Genomic DNA, 18,066 nt, shown 5'->3' on the forward strand with positions numbered 1-18,066 from the left:
TCTTTGGCCTCTTTATGCAGAAGATTCTGGATGGCTTGTGCTTGATGGTTGTATGTAAGAGGGTCCTTGGGGAGTGGAAAGCCAACCGGTATGAAAGACAGAGAAGAAAGAGATGTGAACTGAATGATCAATCTCCTGAGAACTTGAAATGACTCACTGATCTATGATGAATGTGTTCCATACTGACACAAACCCTTTGAGACAAGACCCCGAAAGGTAGTCATCAATGCCAAAATCTGCCCTCTACTCTGGTGGGAGATCCCCGCTGGTTAGGCCAAAATCACCCTAGTGTTCCAATGGATCGTGCAACAAACCAGGAGGTCTGGAAACTTTAGCAGAAGATGCAGTAATACATCCTGGAGAAGAACTTTGGGACAAGTCGAGAATTTAGTGTAGAAAGTGAAGAATGTAGATGGGTCATATCTACTCGAGATTCCATGAAGACTGGAATTCCCACAAATATAGACTGTCTGAGACTGCCAGCAACAAACCAGCCAAGATACCAAGGAGAGAGCAGAAGCCAATAACCTGACCAAAGTGGAAGTCTTTAAATGACTGAGATCCTCCAAAATTTGAGCAGGGGATCTACGATAGGTCTCAGACAACAGTTGCAAAGATGATAAAAAATGCAAAACTATTCTAAGTGACAAACAAATTCTGGAAACTGAGATTGATTAAGATGAACAGTGGCATCTTGTCTAGAGCCCCAAACAGGAAGAAAAGGGTCTAACATCCGAGAGTCTGAATAAGGGTTCTTCAGGTGATGGTAAGCCAAGGCATGCTAAAGGAGGAGGACAAGGTATGGCAGCACCCTGCCTCATTGATCTGCCAATCTCCTTGTATGCACAGCAATAGCTGGCAAAGGTGAAAGAGCAGGTAATCAGATGAATTAGTTTCTCCCAATAAAGAAGGTGAAGATTCATAAGCCACAGGAGAAATACTCAAACATTACAAACATGGTGTAATAGTTGTAAAAAGAGGTGCAGGAGGCAGAATGTCCATCCGAGGTTCATGAGCAGCTGTCAGAGCAAAGGAAGGTGCTGGGAAAATAGTCTAAATTCTCACTAGTCCACCCTTGATCTCCCACAAACTCAGCCTCAGAGCCAACAGGATAAAAAAAACACCAAAAATATCAGACCACATGCAAGACTGTCTCTTTCTGCATATAAGGAACTATATTACAGCTGCAGTCTACCCCCAAAACTAGTGCGAGGTTTGCATTGTGTTACACTGTGCATCCCACGTTCTCGCTCCACAGCATCCCACGTGTTCTCAGTCTTTGTGCAACCATGGTGTTTCTGTGCAGACATTTCTTGTGTAACCTCTGCTACCACTGCCTTTATTACTAATGGTATTTCCATTTTTATCATTTGTGGCAATTTCTAGAAACTATCTCCTGGGAATGGCAAGGGATAACTGTAAGTGATAAAACCAAAGAGCTAGTTATGTAGATTGCCATTAGCTCTCTGTATGACAGCTCACTCATTTTGAATGACCTTGTAACCACTGCATAACCATGAAGCTATACATAATATAACTCTGAATGTACTAAGCGTATATTCATGAAATTTGACAAGCTTTTAGTAAACATTACAAGTCCGTTGTACATAAAGAAATCAGATTTTTTAATAAGGTATTTTTACTAAAGATTTGTATGTCCATTTATGAAGTATTTAATGAGTCAGTCTGAGTGAAAAGTGATTTTCATGCTAGAACAAAAATACTTGCACCTTACAGTTCTCAATTTCATTTGCATGAACTCTAAAACCTTCTAAATGAGTAACAAGTTGTTTTCAGTGAAACTTTACATTTATCACTTATTTTCTCTACTCTAGCTTTGAGTGTAGCAAAAACATCAAACATAAGATGGAAAAATACAAAATAAAATCAATAATATCATTTTTTACTATAATGACTGCAGACTGTAATTGACAATTATGGTTATTTATCAAAGCAGCCCCTTTTAATTTTATTAATTTACAATGACCTCTAGACCCTAAAAAAAAAAAGGTTGTACAAGCTTTGTAACTTTTTCAACAACTACACCATTCCAATGTGATATTAAGCTTCCTATTTTCATTCACCTTGTTTTGGTTTTCTATTTGGTTTCATATTATAGACATCTTCTGAAGGTTGCAATTGTATATTTTGTAGAAAACCTTTTTTCTAAAAAATATTCTGCCACAAATGTTTTTAAAGATAATCTAGACATTTCCTGTTTGGCAAATGAATTGTTAATATTGACTAAATATCAGCATGAGGTAGCCACTAGTTGGGTTATTTAAGTAAGATATACCATATTGTTAATTTCATTAACAGTATTGATCATACTACATAATATATTGAATGTCATTACAATTTTCGTGGTGTGAATAGTCTTTTCCAAGTTGATGAAGCATTATCATAATTAATTATACTTGTCACAAGTTTGTTTAATTATTGTTAAGTGCAGAGCACAATGCTGTACCCACCAGGGTATTGAAACCAAGATTTTGGCTTTATAAGCCTTCAGTATATTTTTTTGACACTACATACTTTATCTAGTTCCCTAAGGATTTAAGAATTAGAAGAGTGTAAGCTAATATTATTCCAATCACATTACATTTGCCAAAAAAAAAATGTTTATTTTTTTACACTATATGTTAAGGTAAAGCCCTATAGCTTTTTTTTCTTTAGAAAATAAAATAAATTATGAGGATCAGCTCCCTCTAGATGTATGTCTACTTACAATTAAATAACAATTAATTTCTGAAAAATAAAAATGTGTGATTAATCAACTGTTGAAAAAATCAAAAACACTAATTTTGATTAGTTGATTATTTTCATGACATTAATCAATCTAATGATAATTTTGATTAAATAATTAGTTTAAATGACAATAATCATTGCAAGCACTACTCATAGGTGATTGATTATACCAATTAAGCCACCCAGCTCTTCTTTTCAGTAACAATAGTATGTGTTTCTAATTAGTTGGAAACTCAGAAAATTATATAAGGGAAGAAAGAAAATTTAAAATGCGCAATTTAGAGCACAGGTGCATCAAATGACACAGAGAAGTGAAGATTAAGAAGCTATTTAAATATTTCCTTTTGAAACCAAGAAATTAATTAAAACTTTGATAATATAAAAATTTGAATTATAAACTATGTTTTGATGCCAAGCTTATTGAATACTTTGATAACAAAGTTGTTTAATTAAATTTTGAATGTAACTCTGTAAAACAATCATGACCTATGCACTTTGAACCTCCTATATACATAGAATTAAGAAGTGTCAGAAATCACAAAAGATTAAAAACAACAAAATTGTAAATCCTTTTGTCTATTTTTTTCTTTTATAAAAATATTATTCTTATCTTTCTTTTGTAAAAATCATATCAAGTAAAATCTCAATCTTAAAATATTAGCAAACAATAATTAGAAAACAAAATTTCAACTTATGTAAATGAATATTTAACTTAATACATAAAGATATTATAAACTGCTAAAAACACTTGCATAAAACAGTGACCCAACCAGATGTACAAAAACAGGATGGCACAATAAAAAGTAAAATAAAATTTGTCATGCTTTGATCTTCCTTCAATAAATTAACTTACTTATAAATGAAGAATTTATATAATAAAGAAGTTATTGACATCACTTTTTCTTCAAATTTTCTCATGAATGTATTCTAATCAAATTAATGAAGTTTTACAAAAACAAAAGTGTATGAAATGATTTTAGTTTTGTGAATTACAAAACAAAAATGTATTGGCAAACAAACTTTTTATATCAACAAAACAAAGAACATTTGTTTGAATTTTTTTTTACTATACCAACACAAATGGTTAGTTTATTAAACTTTTCTTGTCACTTAAGACATAAATAGTTACAGAAAGTAGTTACTTAAGCTATAAACTCCTATGTTAACACAATACACTAATATAGCTGTTGCAGTTTTAACAGACAATTCTTTAGGAGAGGTTTTGACAATGTATGTGACTTGCCAACAGTTTGATATAGCTTGATTGTGTTTTAATCATGCCAATGTAAGTTAAAAAGATTTTAATTCATTATATATATATATTTGTGTCAGTAGCTATTTTTTAAAGCTTCTATTCTGATAAAACATTTTACTTTATTTTTTTTCAAAAACTGCCTTTCATGTAGAAATATTTTCTATTAGACTCATAAAAATTAAAATAAATAAATGAATAAAAATAATTTTAATAACGTAACTCTTAGTAGTTGTTTCACACATGGAGTAAACACACTATATAGAAAACTGTGTGTATCACTGATTCAAACTACACAACCATTTCATATTCCTTTACATTACAGTCTAAGTACTGAATTGACAGCATCACAATCAAGTAATCACAAGAAAAACAAGTTATACTGATTTCAAGTTAAAATAATTCATTTTTTATTTTATTATTTCTTGTTTTATTTAGAAGTTTATTGTCTAATTTGTAATTGAATACAGTCAAGGAAATAAAAAACACTTTATACTTTGTATCGGACTTATTACAGTAAAAGAAAATGTTCTATTACAAATAGGTAAAAATTGCGAGCAACATTAATATTTATACTAATTAAATACTTATGTGGATGCAGTTTGCTTAATATTCCTACTTTACCTAGTTAAGTACTTCTATTATAATAACAAAGTAAGCAAAAAATGACAGAAAATTACCTTTACATAAGCACAAATCCTGGTTAGGAAGTTAACACACTTGTTGTGACATTTAAAACTGCAGTCTGGAAACAACAACAATAATAGATCAAATTGGTTAAAATGTATAATGTTTTTTAAACTAATTAGGTAAATGTACTGAAGTTTTGTATTTTAAAACAAAGATTTAAGCATGAATAATCATGTAAGTGATTTTCATTTTACAAGTGTAATATGATAACTTTTTAAACATAATACACTTGACATGTAATATACAGATTAAATGAAAACAGCTTAAGAAAACTGCAAAACATTAAAAACACACACATATATATATATAGGTAAAATAATTCAAAAATATGAGTAAGGAGTTGAAACAAGTACACTCCTGTCAAAACTTATAATGATTAACCAAACTGAGAGCAGTTATATGCTATTTCTTTAACACCAGCAACTTGCTTCTGGAATCCTCTGGATGAATAAATGAAACCTTTCAAGTCACATCTGTACAGGTGGAGAATTTCTGTATGCAAACACACACTCACTAAGTTAACCCAGAATTATTTATTTAAAAATCCATGTAATTAGAGACCCTAAAAACATCATTTTAATGATTAATGTGCTATATTTTTATTGTACTTTTAGACTGGAAAATTTAGTGAATAGATATGAAAATTAATCCATATGGACACTTTTCATAACAATTTATGTCACAAAATTTTAAATTTCCCAAGTAAGTAGTTTAGAAAGGGATGCCAACTGTGTGTGTGGGAGGGCATGTGGGGCAACTACCTCCACCTAGAAGATGGATAGAAAATCCCAACTATAAAGTCTTAGTTTTTCTATTTTACTGCATGTTGTAAAGCTACAGTACAATTTAATACCAGGTGACACATTATTGAATTTTCACTTTAGAAAATCTCACATCTTAACCCAACCCCATCCCAAATTAAATTTAAAGTGGCATTGCTGCTCTAGAATAAACAAACACCTTTGTTCTTAGACGAGCCACATAAAAGTAGATAAAAAAACTTAAGTATAATTCACATTGGAATATAGTTTATTGATCTGAATTCTACACAGTTTCTAGGTTAGGCTATGTCATTAAATAAATATTAGTAGCTAAAAAACAAATCCTAATTATATGATTAACGAAACAAGTTTACACTAGCTGTCTCATGAAAGTCTACAAAAGTATATCAATATACCTACTTTTACAGTAATACCAGTTATGCATGACACCCAAAATGATATTGCAACACTTGTCACAATATTCATGTGTACCTTCCATCTTTCTCTGCATAAACTTGTGCCCCATTACGAGATGTACATCAGGTTCTGATGCTGTTACATGATCCTAGGATAAAATATTAAGAAAAGAAAAATAACATTTCTAATATTAGAACTTGAAAATAGTTTAGTGATAATGTGGTAACTAAGAGTGATAACCAAAGATTAAAATTTTAAATGTATTTCAGCTTACATAACTTTTCATGCAAAGTTAGAATTAAAGCTGTTGAGCAATTTTTTATTTGACAAAATACCCCTCCTTTTTATGCTAGTAATAACTGAAGGAGCATATGCTGGATTACTTTTAAGTTTCAGTAAAAAAAGTACCTGTGAAGCATGGTATGTAGTACCTTCATTTAATTTGAAACTATGGATACATGTAGTATTAAATATTCACAGCTAATGTTGCACAATAGTTTCGTTTAAGGTATCTCATTTAAAAGATTTGAGGTCCCACAAACAAATGGTAAATACACATGCATATTTTAGTGTCATGAATAAACATATGTCTAGAAAATTTATGTATTACTCAGATGCTTAAGTTATCAGTCACGTGATAAAAAAACCTCTAAAATAAATGTTAATTGCACAAATAAAGAGCAATTTCCTCGTGCCAATGCTATGAAGATTTTAGCACAGGCCACAAGCCTTGAATGAAGCTCCCACCCCTGTACATATTAACTTGTACAGCACCAGCCTATAATGTAATAACCATTTGACTATAGCCCTCCTCCAAGGGAAGTGTACAGTAATCCCTAAGAGTACTAACATCTGACAAGGCAAAAGAAATACAATGGAAGAGGGAGATTGTGCAGGAAGGTGACTATTTATCTGAAACACATTTTCAGGTAAGGAAAAACATTAACTTCACAAATGTTTACTTAACTCTGTACATGACAAAGAGCAAAAATCACACATTAATAAGATGGTGGATGGGCTGGAACAAACAAATTACAAAGATGAGTTCCTTTTTGAAAACATAGTGAAAGAGAGAATGCACAGAGCATGTCACCTATTTGGAGGGTTAGCCTAGTGAATATTACTTGGTGGGAGACTGCAACCATCTCATGCAGGGAATACTCTTTGCCCAACAGAGGTGGTAGAGCAAAATATATTGTAAAATAAAAAACCTTCTCTGTGGTGCTAAAGTGTCACATAGGGTGAAATGTAAGATTGCTCAACTGGCCATTTTCTCTCAGGTGGTCAGCTAAGCAAAAGTGTGTTGTGGCCATACCATAATGGAGAAATACTTCTGTGAGATACCAACCAGAAACAAGGGTTCTCCCTTATTCTACTAATAGAAAAAGAGGGGGGGGGATTTTGTATAAGGGAGAACACTGAAGTGGTGCTCAGACCAAACAGGAATCATCACATCTGCATAAGATCCCACACTGATACGACTGTTTAAACCTACAGTGAAGACTTGGTTCTTCTGCATGTCACAACATTTTACAGTTACTTTCAACATTTAATAAACATCTTATAACAGTTTATAGTTCAAATTGAATATTAATTTATTGATTTAAAAAGGAGATACTTAAAAAATTTTCAGTCTTCACTCCTGTTGTCACGTAACGTACAATATCTTTTAGTTAGTATAACTCCAAAACCCTGATACGTGCACTGTCTGCCTTATTTTAGACACAATCTGTAAACAATTACTAGGTCCAACTTACAGTATGAACTTCATAATTTCTCTCTTTACTGAAATATAAATACATTTTCTCAATTCACGACAGAAGCCACACCTTTCTATCCTTAACTTTCGAGGCAGTTTTCAAAAACCATATCATCTTACTCAATATAATATAAACAGCTTATTTTCAAGCTTCCAATGGTCTTAAAAATTGGCACAGTAATATCAATATAAATTAACAAGATATCTTAATTTTGTAACTTGGTTCTGACAGCACTTAACAATTTTTGTATTTTGTAACCTAATTATATCTTACTAATACTCTGGGTCCCCATTATATGTTGCATCACTCTGCATCATTTCATTATTAGAGGGTTTACCAATTATTACCCTTACATTAAACAACATTGCCTTGTTTTGTTACTAGAGCATTTCAGTATCGTCGAATACTTTTCCAGGTGTAATGTTTATCAATTACTACCAATATTTTCAAAACAATGTCGCCTTGTTTCATTACTAGTGTGTTACAACATTGTCGGACTATTTTACCAGGTGTAGTGTTCACCAATGTACAGTGTTCACTGTACAGTCTGTACTACCAATGTGTGTGTGTGTGTGTGAAGCAACACTGCTGTGTTCCATTACTAGAGTGTGCCAATATTGTCAGACTAGTTTACTGGGCAGAATGTGATACATCATCTACTGGCCAAGACAGCAAAGGATCTAAACACATCGTGTCTGCATGCCATTATCTGAGCACACTTTTTCTTCTGCAGAAAAGCCATATTATACCCCTTTATAAAAGTTTAAAGAATGGTCCATCAGCTGTTGAGCAATTTTTTATTTGACAAAATACCTCTCTCTTTTATGCTAGTAATAACTGAAGGAGCATATGCTGGATTACTTTTAAGTTTCAGTAAAAAAAAATACCTGTGAAAGATGGTATACTAGAGGCAAGAGAAGTCATACGATGAAAAATAAGAAAAGTGTCATCACGCATAGAAAAATAAACTTGCCAGGTGAGTGACTAACCCAACTGGTCAAAGTAGAAAGAGATAAGTTGCTAGAAGAAGATGAATCCCTCAGCAGGAAAAAGACATTAACCCTCTCATTTTGGGTAGGTCAAAGTGTGCATGTCACAACTTTTTAGTCACATTCAAAATTCACTTTACAACATCGTATACAGATAAACTTGGCATCAAAATGTAGTTAGTAAATCAAATGTTAATATTATGTAAGCTTTAAGTTCTTAACTTTATGAGAAAATATTTTAAAATATCCTCAAACTCCCCTAGTATGAGAATTGTGACATTTGTTCACTTTGATTTCCTCTTCTCTAACTTGTTTACCACCTGTATGGAATTCAAAGTAGACATTACTAAGGCAAAGCATAATTTTTATAACCTTCAGTCTTATGTTTACAAGTGAAACTAGAAAATCAGACCCACTTGCTATGCCCACCTGTCACATCCCCTCTTTCATAAATTGTCAATAGTTCTCTCCAATGTTTAATACTATATTATTTTAATCAGTAGAAAGCCAAAGTTTTAATTACCATATTATGTTGTTTTCAGTACAGAATACTGTTTACTTTGTTTTCAGTTGGAAAGTTTCTCTCGTGGTGGTCATATTGACAATCTTAAGGTAAGATTTAAAGGCTCTTATACCATAAGTAGAAAGCCAGGTAAATTATGATCCTTAGGGGACATTGTTTGTTTTGTGCATGTTATTATTCTGTATTTTTAGGTGTATTATTTGAGTAAATAAAAAATATTTAGTGTACTAGTACCATTAGTATAGAAAAAGTAGGCTTAAATTTCATCAACAACCAACAGCGGAAAAACAAGATGTCATAGGTAAGTGATATATTTCTTGGTTTTCATGCATATTTGTTATTTAAAAAAGTAACTAAAATGTAGAAATTATAAACATATTTCTAGTTAGATGCAGTTAGACTAGATGATGAAAAATAATAAGAAAAATTATTCAAAAGATATGCATGTGTGTTGGTTGTGTATTACATCATTCAATATGGTAACATGAGCTACACATTCGCTGAGTAATTTAAATTTGTATGGTGGGATTATTAGTTAGACACGAGTCAAAGGGCAACAAAACAATAAAATTAAGTATAAACAGATGTATACCGTTATGAGCTTTAAGCTATTTAGGATAAACAACTGCAGTATTGAAAATCACTTTGCACTCACAGCAATCAACACTCTGAATCCATATATTCAAAAATATTTTTTAAAATTTGATTTTTTGTGTACAAAAGACTTGTACTATTTACTGAAAGCTTGCCAAATGTCTTGACGATACACAAAACATGTTAAAAGTTATAGTATGAAAACTCTACTGGTCACTTTGAGGTTAAAAAGTTGGTCACACTGACCAAGCCAGTGGTGAGAGGTTTAAAGAATTCTATCAATGTTTATCTATAATTCTCTTGAGGGACAACAGACATTCCTTTTTTCAGTGCAAAACTACACAATAGGCTACCTGCTTGCTGTCCAGTATGTGGAAATGACCCCCAGATTTTAGCATTGTAAGTCCACTAACTTACTGCTGAACCACTGGAGGACTTTCATAATTGCCCTGAAAAGATGCAGTATATGTGAGATAAAAACAAACAGCTTAAACACGACAAAGGAATGATCTGAAGCATACAGTTTTTTTTACTAAAGCCATAAAATCTGTGATTGGAGATTAGACTAAAAGAGTGGAAGCTAGGTGTTGGAGGAAGTTTGAAAGGCATTGATGATAGAAACCCCACAGTGGAAACAAATCCAATGAAAACACCAGAAGATCGAAAAACATTCTGTGGGAATGATACAGTCTAGGCAAGACAGTTGAATCACTATCAGGACCAAAGCAAGACCCAACAGACTGACAAATGAATGTGGATGAACAAAAGACATGTGAGGTGTCTGAATGGATCATGATAAGAAGACCAGACAGACAATAATAGCAAGCATGCTGAGCAACTAATATCTTGATGACAGAGATATAGAGAAATCCCTCTTCCGGTGATAGACTACACAAATGGATAAGGCATCCACAACTGCACCTCATCTGAACAGAGGCACTGGTTGACAGGTTTTGGCTGTAGGTTTGGTTGTCATCAAACACAAAGCTACACAATGTGCCACCTGTGTTGCACTCATCACAGGTATGGAAACCCAGACATGTGAGTGTTAAAGCCATCAAATTTAACATTGAGCTCCAGGAGCTCCAAACAGATGTAAGTCCAGGTGAGGTGGGGGAAAGGAATGTCTAGGGTTATGTGGGATTGACTAAGCCACAACAACCATGAGAGCTAAAAAAAAAACAAAAGACAGTGGATCCTTGAATATATTTGCACTGTTTGACCAAAATCCACAGATGGGGATATGCATGGTGCATTCAAGAGGAACAACAACTCAAGAGAAGAAAGAGTCCCACAAAAAAGACAAATCCTCCCTTTCAAGAAATTATGGAGACATGACAGCCTTAGTATCAGAAGCTCCATGTCTTATAAAACATAAATGAGTAAACTGAGCCTGCCCCATATACAAATTGAGAAAAGCCCCAAGTGGATGAAATACACAGTGCAGGTCAAGGTTGAATTAGAGCACCAAACCAACCAATACAAAAAAAAAATGACTCCTGAACACAAAGAGAGGTTGGAACAGTTTAAGCCACGTTAGAGTGAACATGTAAGAAGTAAAATGTCCATAGAGTAGTGGAACAGTAGGCTTCAGGAATGTAACTTCCAAACACAAACTTCATGAGGACCAATGAAAAACATATGGTGTCATAGACAACACAGAGGAAAGAGCTGTGAATCAAACATTCAACCATTGTAGACAAACTGTAGGAAGAAAAAGGTAAGCAGACAAATCAGAATAGGGAGAAAGTATTTCAGATCTTGGTCTGGAACATTCACATCCCAGGATGGTACTCATCGCAGAGTGAGAACATTGTCCAGTAAGAACTGAGGAAAGACCTACATTGGTTTAAGTGGAACAGATCTATTACAGGAAGCTAATCTCCTGACTTCATGGGAACAACAAGGGGGGGGGGGTTGTTCCATGCCATTTTACTCATGTTAGGTGTGAAGTGGAAAGACAAAGGAAAAAAAACTCTGAGAAAGTACCTGAGTAGTCTGTAGCTAAGGTGTACAAAGTGAGAGAGCCGAGTTCCCACCGGAATGGAGCTGAGGGGCAGCTCGAGAAACAAATCGCCTCCATGACTCACAACAGCCAGTCCTCAGAGAGGACCAAAAAGAATGTGTGCAACACAGATATCCTTGAGAGAAGACTGAAGGAGGTGCATACTGACAAAGTACATCCAAAAAACAAAGAAACCAAGTTAAATGAGACACAATGGAAAAAGAAAATTTAGTGCAAGGAGGTGAAACAAGGATAGATAGCAAAGTTTAGTAAGTATGAGACAAAGACAAGGAGATGGAGAAAGAGAGATAAAAGGAGGAAGAGATCTCCAAGCTGAAAAGAGAGACTCAAATGGTAGAGGCTCATGCAAGAAGGAAGCTCAAGATTCAACATAAAACAACTGTGTAATCCAAGCAGTGAATGAGAGAAGAAGGGTTACCAAATCTTTGTCAGGCAGAGGGTACAAGAAGAATAGCAGATGTGGATACAGCAGCTCAGTTTAAGGAGCAGAAGCAGGATGCTGGGACTCCTGGATTTGAAATCAGAATAGAACCAACCACCAGGTGCACAATAGCAGTAACATGAATAACAATCAGGATGCCTCCAGTCACCATTACAGTATTAGATAATTCCTGTTAAGTGTCAAAACCTTAGAAAATGTCAGAAATCTGGAAACATGAATTCCTAATCAAGATGATCCACAAAACCAACTTCTTCCTTTTTTTTGTACAAATAAAAATTGGCCTAGTATATCAATGGTACATAGGTCTAGGTCACTGGCCTAATAATTACATTGAAGAGCACTTAATTAAACCCATAAACTGGGTTAAAATAATAGGAAATATTAGTGTAAAAAAAATGTATCACAGACAATGAGACAGTGTCTCAACATTATAAATTTGATTAAAAAAAAATCAAACTGAAGATAATTTGAATCAAAGTTCTAATTAATATGATGAAAATTTGGTAGTTTTTATTGTCATCATTAAATAAAGGATAAAAGTTTAAATTAATAAGTGTTAAAATGCCATTAATTCCTAATAAAAAACATTTAAACAAAGTAGTGCCAAGAAAAGAACAAGCCTTTGTTCATATGCTGGTGCTCATGAGAATTATTGTGCATGGAGGATGTGTTGCCCTCCTATTGGTGGAGGAACACAGTCTAATGATAATTACATCATATGCTGATGCAGTACACATTAATATGTCTAGGAATGGGAGCTGCATTCAATACTTGTGTTGTGCACAAAAATCTTCATGGTAGTACCAAAAGGTAATAGCCCTTTATAGTTCAGAGAAGTGTATAAATACTTCTGAATTCTTTTTGATTAATATCATTACTGAAATACACATTTTACCTAAATTTTCTATTATAAATACTTTTTTTTACAGATTGAAGATGATCTAAATGGCCCTAAGTGTTTTCTGTAACTAAGCTGCCTCATAATAAATATCTTTCATCAACTCATGCCCTAAAATACTTTACAATATCCATACATATGTCAGCACTAATTACATAGTAGTCATTCGTGGGTTCTTCGAACAATAAACATTAAGAAATATTATGGGAACAATATCCTGTAACAAAAACAAACAAATAAATAAAAAAAGCATTAACATCAAAAATTACTTCATATTTATCACTTATTCTATGCAAAAGAAAAATAACTTATACATAAAATGTTTTGTCAAAACCAATAAACTTGCTTACCACTGGACGAGAAAAATAATCTTCTGTAAGGCCTAACTCTGCATCAATTAATTCTTTGCTTGTCTCTGAGCATACAAGGTCTGTCATTATTTTCTTCTTCTAAAATCATTAGTTTCAGAAGCATCAAACAGGTCCCTACATATGTATTTAACTTATTTGTAGATTAATATATAGATTTATTTACTTTTATTGTGTTTGGTTGAGAGACATGAAAAGAAACTTAAGTTTCAATCTTTTTGTTTCAGCACAACATTTACCAAAAAAACGAAAGTCTTTGTTTTTCTACTTGAAAGATAGTGAAAACTAGCACACAAAAAATTAATGATGATTTTCTATGTTAATAAATATGAACAAACTGACCTATGCCAGTCTACTTAAGGAGCAAGGTGAAACCATTCAGCATGTCATATTACAAAAACAAGACAAAACCCAAAACTAAATACAGCTTTTTGCATCCATATATCTAGTTGACTCAACGTAAACAAAACTAAAAGAACACTTCCAACATAACCTGGCAAACCAAATAAAAAAAATTATACTTCTTACACAAAAGTAAAACAAACTAAACATGCAAGAACGGATCAAGACTTTCTTAGACTATACTTATTAACTCTTAAAAACTCTAATTCTCATATCCAACCCCATCATTCCACCTTTCCAGCAGATTTCACACAAGTATTTACCCAAGCCCTCAAGAATTTTAACATAACATAAAAATAACAAAAGATTATTTGCATTTTCAGGATTGTTCCTGAATATTCAACAAGAAAAAGAAAAGAAAAACTTAAATCCACCCTTTACTTTTCAGGAAATCATTAATTTCCCACAAACTTTTAACATGTTGGTTTTGACTACTGCTGATGACAACTGATTCCATTATTCAATCATCCTGTTAGAAATATAAAATTGTTGTGATTGTAGCTTAAAGCCTGTCATTTTTCAAAACTTGTGTTCTCTCATCCTACTATCTTTAGAACTCAGCATAAAGAAATCAGATCTCTTTATCCTATCAAATAGAAGGGTAAGATTTGATGTTTTTGAAGATTACTAATTCCAAGGATGGGTGTGCAAGGGCAGTCTTGAAGAATAAAATAATTTCTTGTTTACCATAGGTTATGTTAATCTCTTGGAAAATCTTGAAAACTTCAGCAAAATCACTCTTATTATTTTTTTCATAATAAAACTAAATAAGAAAATTTAACCTTTCTTCATAACTCTTCCATTCCTGGAATTGTACAGATAGTTTTTACCTGAAATCTTTATAGTAAGCCAATAATCATTTCATAAAAATACCAAAACTTGTGCAATATTCCAAGTTAGACCTCACTACTGAATCAAATCAACTCTTAGTTTTCTACATTCCAGAATAAGTAGGTATAAATTTTTGCCCCTCTCTTCATAATTCCAATTTTTAAGACAAATACTTTTCTAGCCCATTACACTCATTCTAATATGTCTATCTTACTTTGAGACCTCACCAAACCTTCACATTACCAAGAATATCAAAATAATTATAAATAAATCTCAGAATTTTATTAGATCTTTTCAACATGTCCTGATACTCAGCAGGTTTCAGACACATATATCAATAAACACAAATAAAATCCCTTTTTTCATCACAATAGTGATGTTCCAGTTGCGCAAGAAATTAATATTTTCTAAAATTACATAAATGAAATGTGCCAATTTGTACTTCATAATACTAAAAACCAGGTTTCAAAGATTTTGCACAATCAAAGGTGCATCCAGTTTCCTCTGAACTTTCTACAAAATAACTTTCTACAGAAAAAAGCCTTTCCCAGCAAATTTTGAGATATTATTGTCCCAAAAAGATTTAATTAAATAAATAATGAAGCTTAATTAATCATAATTTATAGCTTGTATGAAGTTTTGTATATACACTTATTACAAAAAATTAAACCTAATAAGTTTGAAAGTTTACAATATATCTGTAACCACATTACTAACTTTACTCTTCACAATTTTATTCACTGCCAAAAAATGGAAGTAGGTATACTGTCATTGTGTAAAAGCTATAAAAAATATGCTAAAAGGGTACATCATTTTACCTTGTGTTTAAATAACAGAATATAAACAGGTCTTTGAAGGAGTCTTTTAATATCAAAAACCACAAGCAATATGAGTTCATAAACTTTACCTTTCTTGTTGGAAGTTAATCACAGTTGTGATATTTCTTGTTGTATTGTTCCTGAAAAAAAAAAAATCTGTTAAAAAATAACAAGAATATATTGCTAAATTAGTGCAAAAATCATATTAAGTTTCTCTTAAAATTGCATTTACACCAAGTACCTACATAATCCCTAAAGCCTTCAGTTAAATGGCTAACAAATAATAGCTGTTGGCTCTACTAATAATTTACTGTAGTTTTGTGTCAAACTAGAGATGCTTCTTATGTAGCACTCTGTACAGTTTTGGTTCCCTTACTGAAGGAATAACAATGTTAGAAACAATTCCTAGGAGGTCCATTAGAATGACATCTGGCTTAAAAAAGTAAGATACGAGGTTTTTGAGAGAATAATTTTAGATGACTGGAGTCACAAAATGAAACTGCTACTTCACAGGAGGTATTACATTGTGTAAAAAATTACATCTATTAATCATTTAAATTTAATTTGAGCATATATATGGAAATATTGTGGATGTAAATGCAACAGATATTAGATGCAGTATTCACAGTAGGATACTGGATAGTTTTCCTATGGGTAATTACAGAGCCTTCATAATGGCTGGAGATGGCTTGAATGGGTAATGAATAAAAACTTTAATATGTTTAACATAACAGCAAATGTACAACGTTTCGAAAAGGTTTTGTCATCACTTTGTCGAAACGTTGTACATTTGCTGTTATGTTAGACTTAAAGTTTTTCTTCATTACCCATTCAGGCCGTCTCCAACCATTACTAGTCTCAAAGTGGGTTCCTCGTCATCGAATACAGAGCCTTCAGTTAACAAAAATGCTAGAAAAAAAAGAGAGAGAAAGAACCTGAATATCAGGATTGACCACTGTAAAGTTTTGTAAGCTAATAAGCAGGTGTTAACAGAATGTTTTTGTTACACATAAGTTTGTGAAATGGTTTTCAATGATATGGTGTATGTTGCTCCTATAAATTATTTTAATTTCAATTTTTGTTGGGTAGATATATGGAAAGTAAGGGGTTAAGTTTAATTTTGTTTTGATTAGTTAACGAACTTTCATTGAGATAAATTAGAAGGTATTTTTGTGGGCCAAAAAGGTTTTCTAACTTGTAAAAAGTTATATTCAAATTCAATGTAAATTATTAATATTTCTTAAGTAATAGTCTAAGACTATAGTAATAGTATGACACTTAACAATAACACTTTAAGTTTAACGATAACAGTGTAACTTGTAAGACTAGAACTAGTAGTAGTAGTAGTACTGTCAAATATAGTATGATTTTTGACAGAGCTTTTGCATTAATTGTAACTTACAAGCTTTATTATATGAATAGTAATGTTTCATTTATTGAACACGAAACTAAAAATGATATTACCCAAGTAATTAGTTTAAAAAGCTGATTCACCAACAAATTACGATCACATGCACTAACTTTCGACGTTTTGTAGGCCTAGGTAATAATAAATTAGTGCGACACATTTTCAATCGCTAAACATTACAATACAATTATAAGATTTAAAAAGGTAAATATATTATATTATTCCAATCTAACCTTGCAGAATCTACGCTAAATTAAACTAACTCATTAAACTAATTTAAAGTTCAAACACTATCGAGTCACAAATGTTTCTTTCATATTATTAATATTTCAATCCTGAAACAGTTTTATTATTTTATTAAACCTAAAATAAAATAGGACAAAGGCCTAAAAGTAAAACCTGTCTTCGAACGATATCTTGTATAGATAAAAATGAGGAGAAATTATAATAAATATAGATAGAATTATCAATTATACTTTCCAGCAAAATAATATACTTAAATTGGTGTTTGTTTGCTTCGGATATTCGCGCATAGCAATCAACGATACCTGTCCCTAATTTTCGACAAACAAACTAGAATTAGAAGGAAGGCCATTAATAAATAGCTCTTACCACCAACTCTTAGGTTACTCTGGTCGGGTAGTGAAATATGATTGTCACTCTTATAACATACCATCGGCCCAAAAGTGCAGAATACGATTTTATTTATTTACCGTATTTTTCGGTGTATAAGACGCACTTTTTACCCCAAAATTTGATGTCAAAATCTGCTTGCATCCTATACCCCGAAGGTATGAATAATATATATGTATATATACGATATACACAAGCCATGTGTAAATATATATAAATAGCCATGCATAGTTTAGTTCAATTGAATGTATTATTTATAACAATAGTAGTTTTTTTTCTTTCAAAAACATAACTATTTATAATGCTCCCTAAACAATAAAAAAATAAATTACAGTGACAGCAATGAAGATTTTGTAGGTTTTTGAACCAAACTAAATAACAGTAAACTTTTTTTTTATTATTTACGGTACTTTCTTTATTTTGTATGTTTTGTAGCTCTTTTGTGTTTAGTAACAATATATACTATTTTTTAAACTTAATCAAACTAGATTTTAGTTTCAATAAAA

At 32.1% G+C, this 18,066-nt stretch overlaps 1 protein-coding gene across 14 annotated transcripts in view; it reads right to left on the reverse strand.

The window, feature by feature from the left end:
- LOC106464739 (differentially expressed in FDCP 8 homolog) overlaps window positions 1–17,672 on the reverse strand; it is a 31,314-nt gene extending 13,642 nt beyond the window's left edge. For 2 of the 14 annotated variants that reach the window (XM_022392525.1, XM_022392515.1), the window contains exons 1-5: window positions 16,984–17,331; window positions 15,609–15,659; window positions 13,451–13,585; window positions 5,872–6,016; window positions 4,681–4,745 (exon numbers count right to left, since the gene is read on the reverse strand). In XM_022392525.1, coding sequence (XP_022248233.1) covers window positions 4,681–4,745; window positions 5,872–6,016; window positions 13,451–13,537 — 297 coding nt within the window. In that variant the 5' untranslated portion in view covers window positions 13,538–13,585; window positions 15,609–15,659; window positions 16,984–17,331. The other 12 variants (XM_022392523.1, XM_022392517.1, XM_022392521.1 and 9 more) reach the window with 12 other exon arrangements.
- Between the last annotated feature and the right edge of the window lie 394 nt (window positions 17,673–18,066).

This window comes from Limulus polyphemus, unplaced genomic scaffold (assembly GCF_000517525.1).
Source record: "Limulus polyphemus unplaced genomic scaffold, Limulus_polyphemus-2.1.2 Scaffold1731, whole genome shotgun sequence".
NCBI lineage: Eukaryota > Metazoa > Arthropoda > Merostomata > Xiphosura > Limulidae > Limulus > Limulus polyphemus.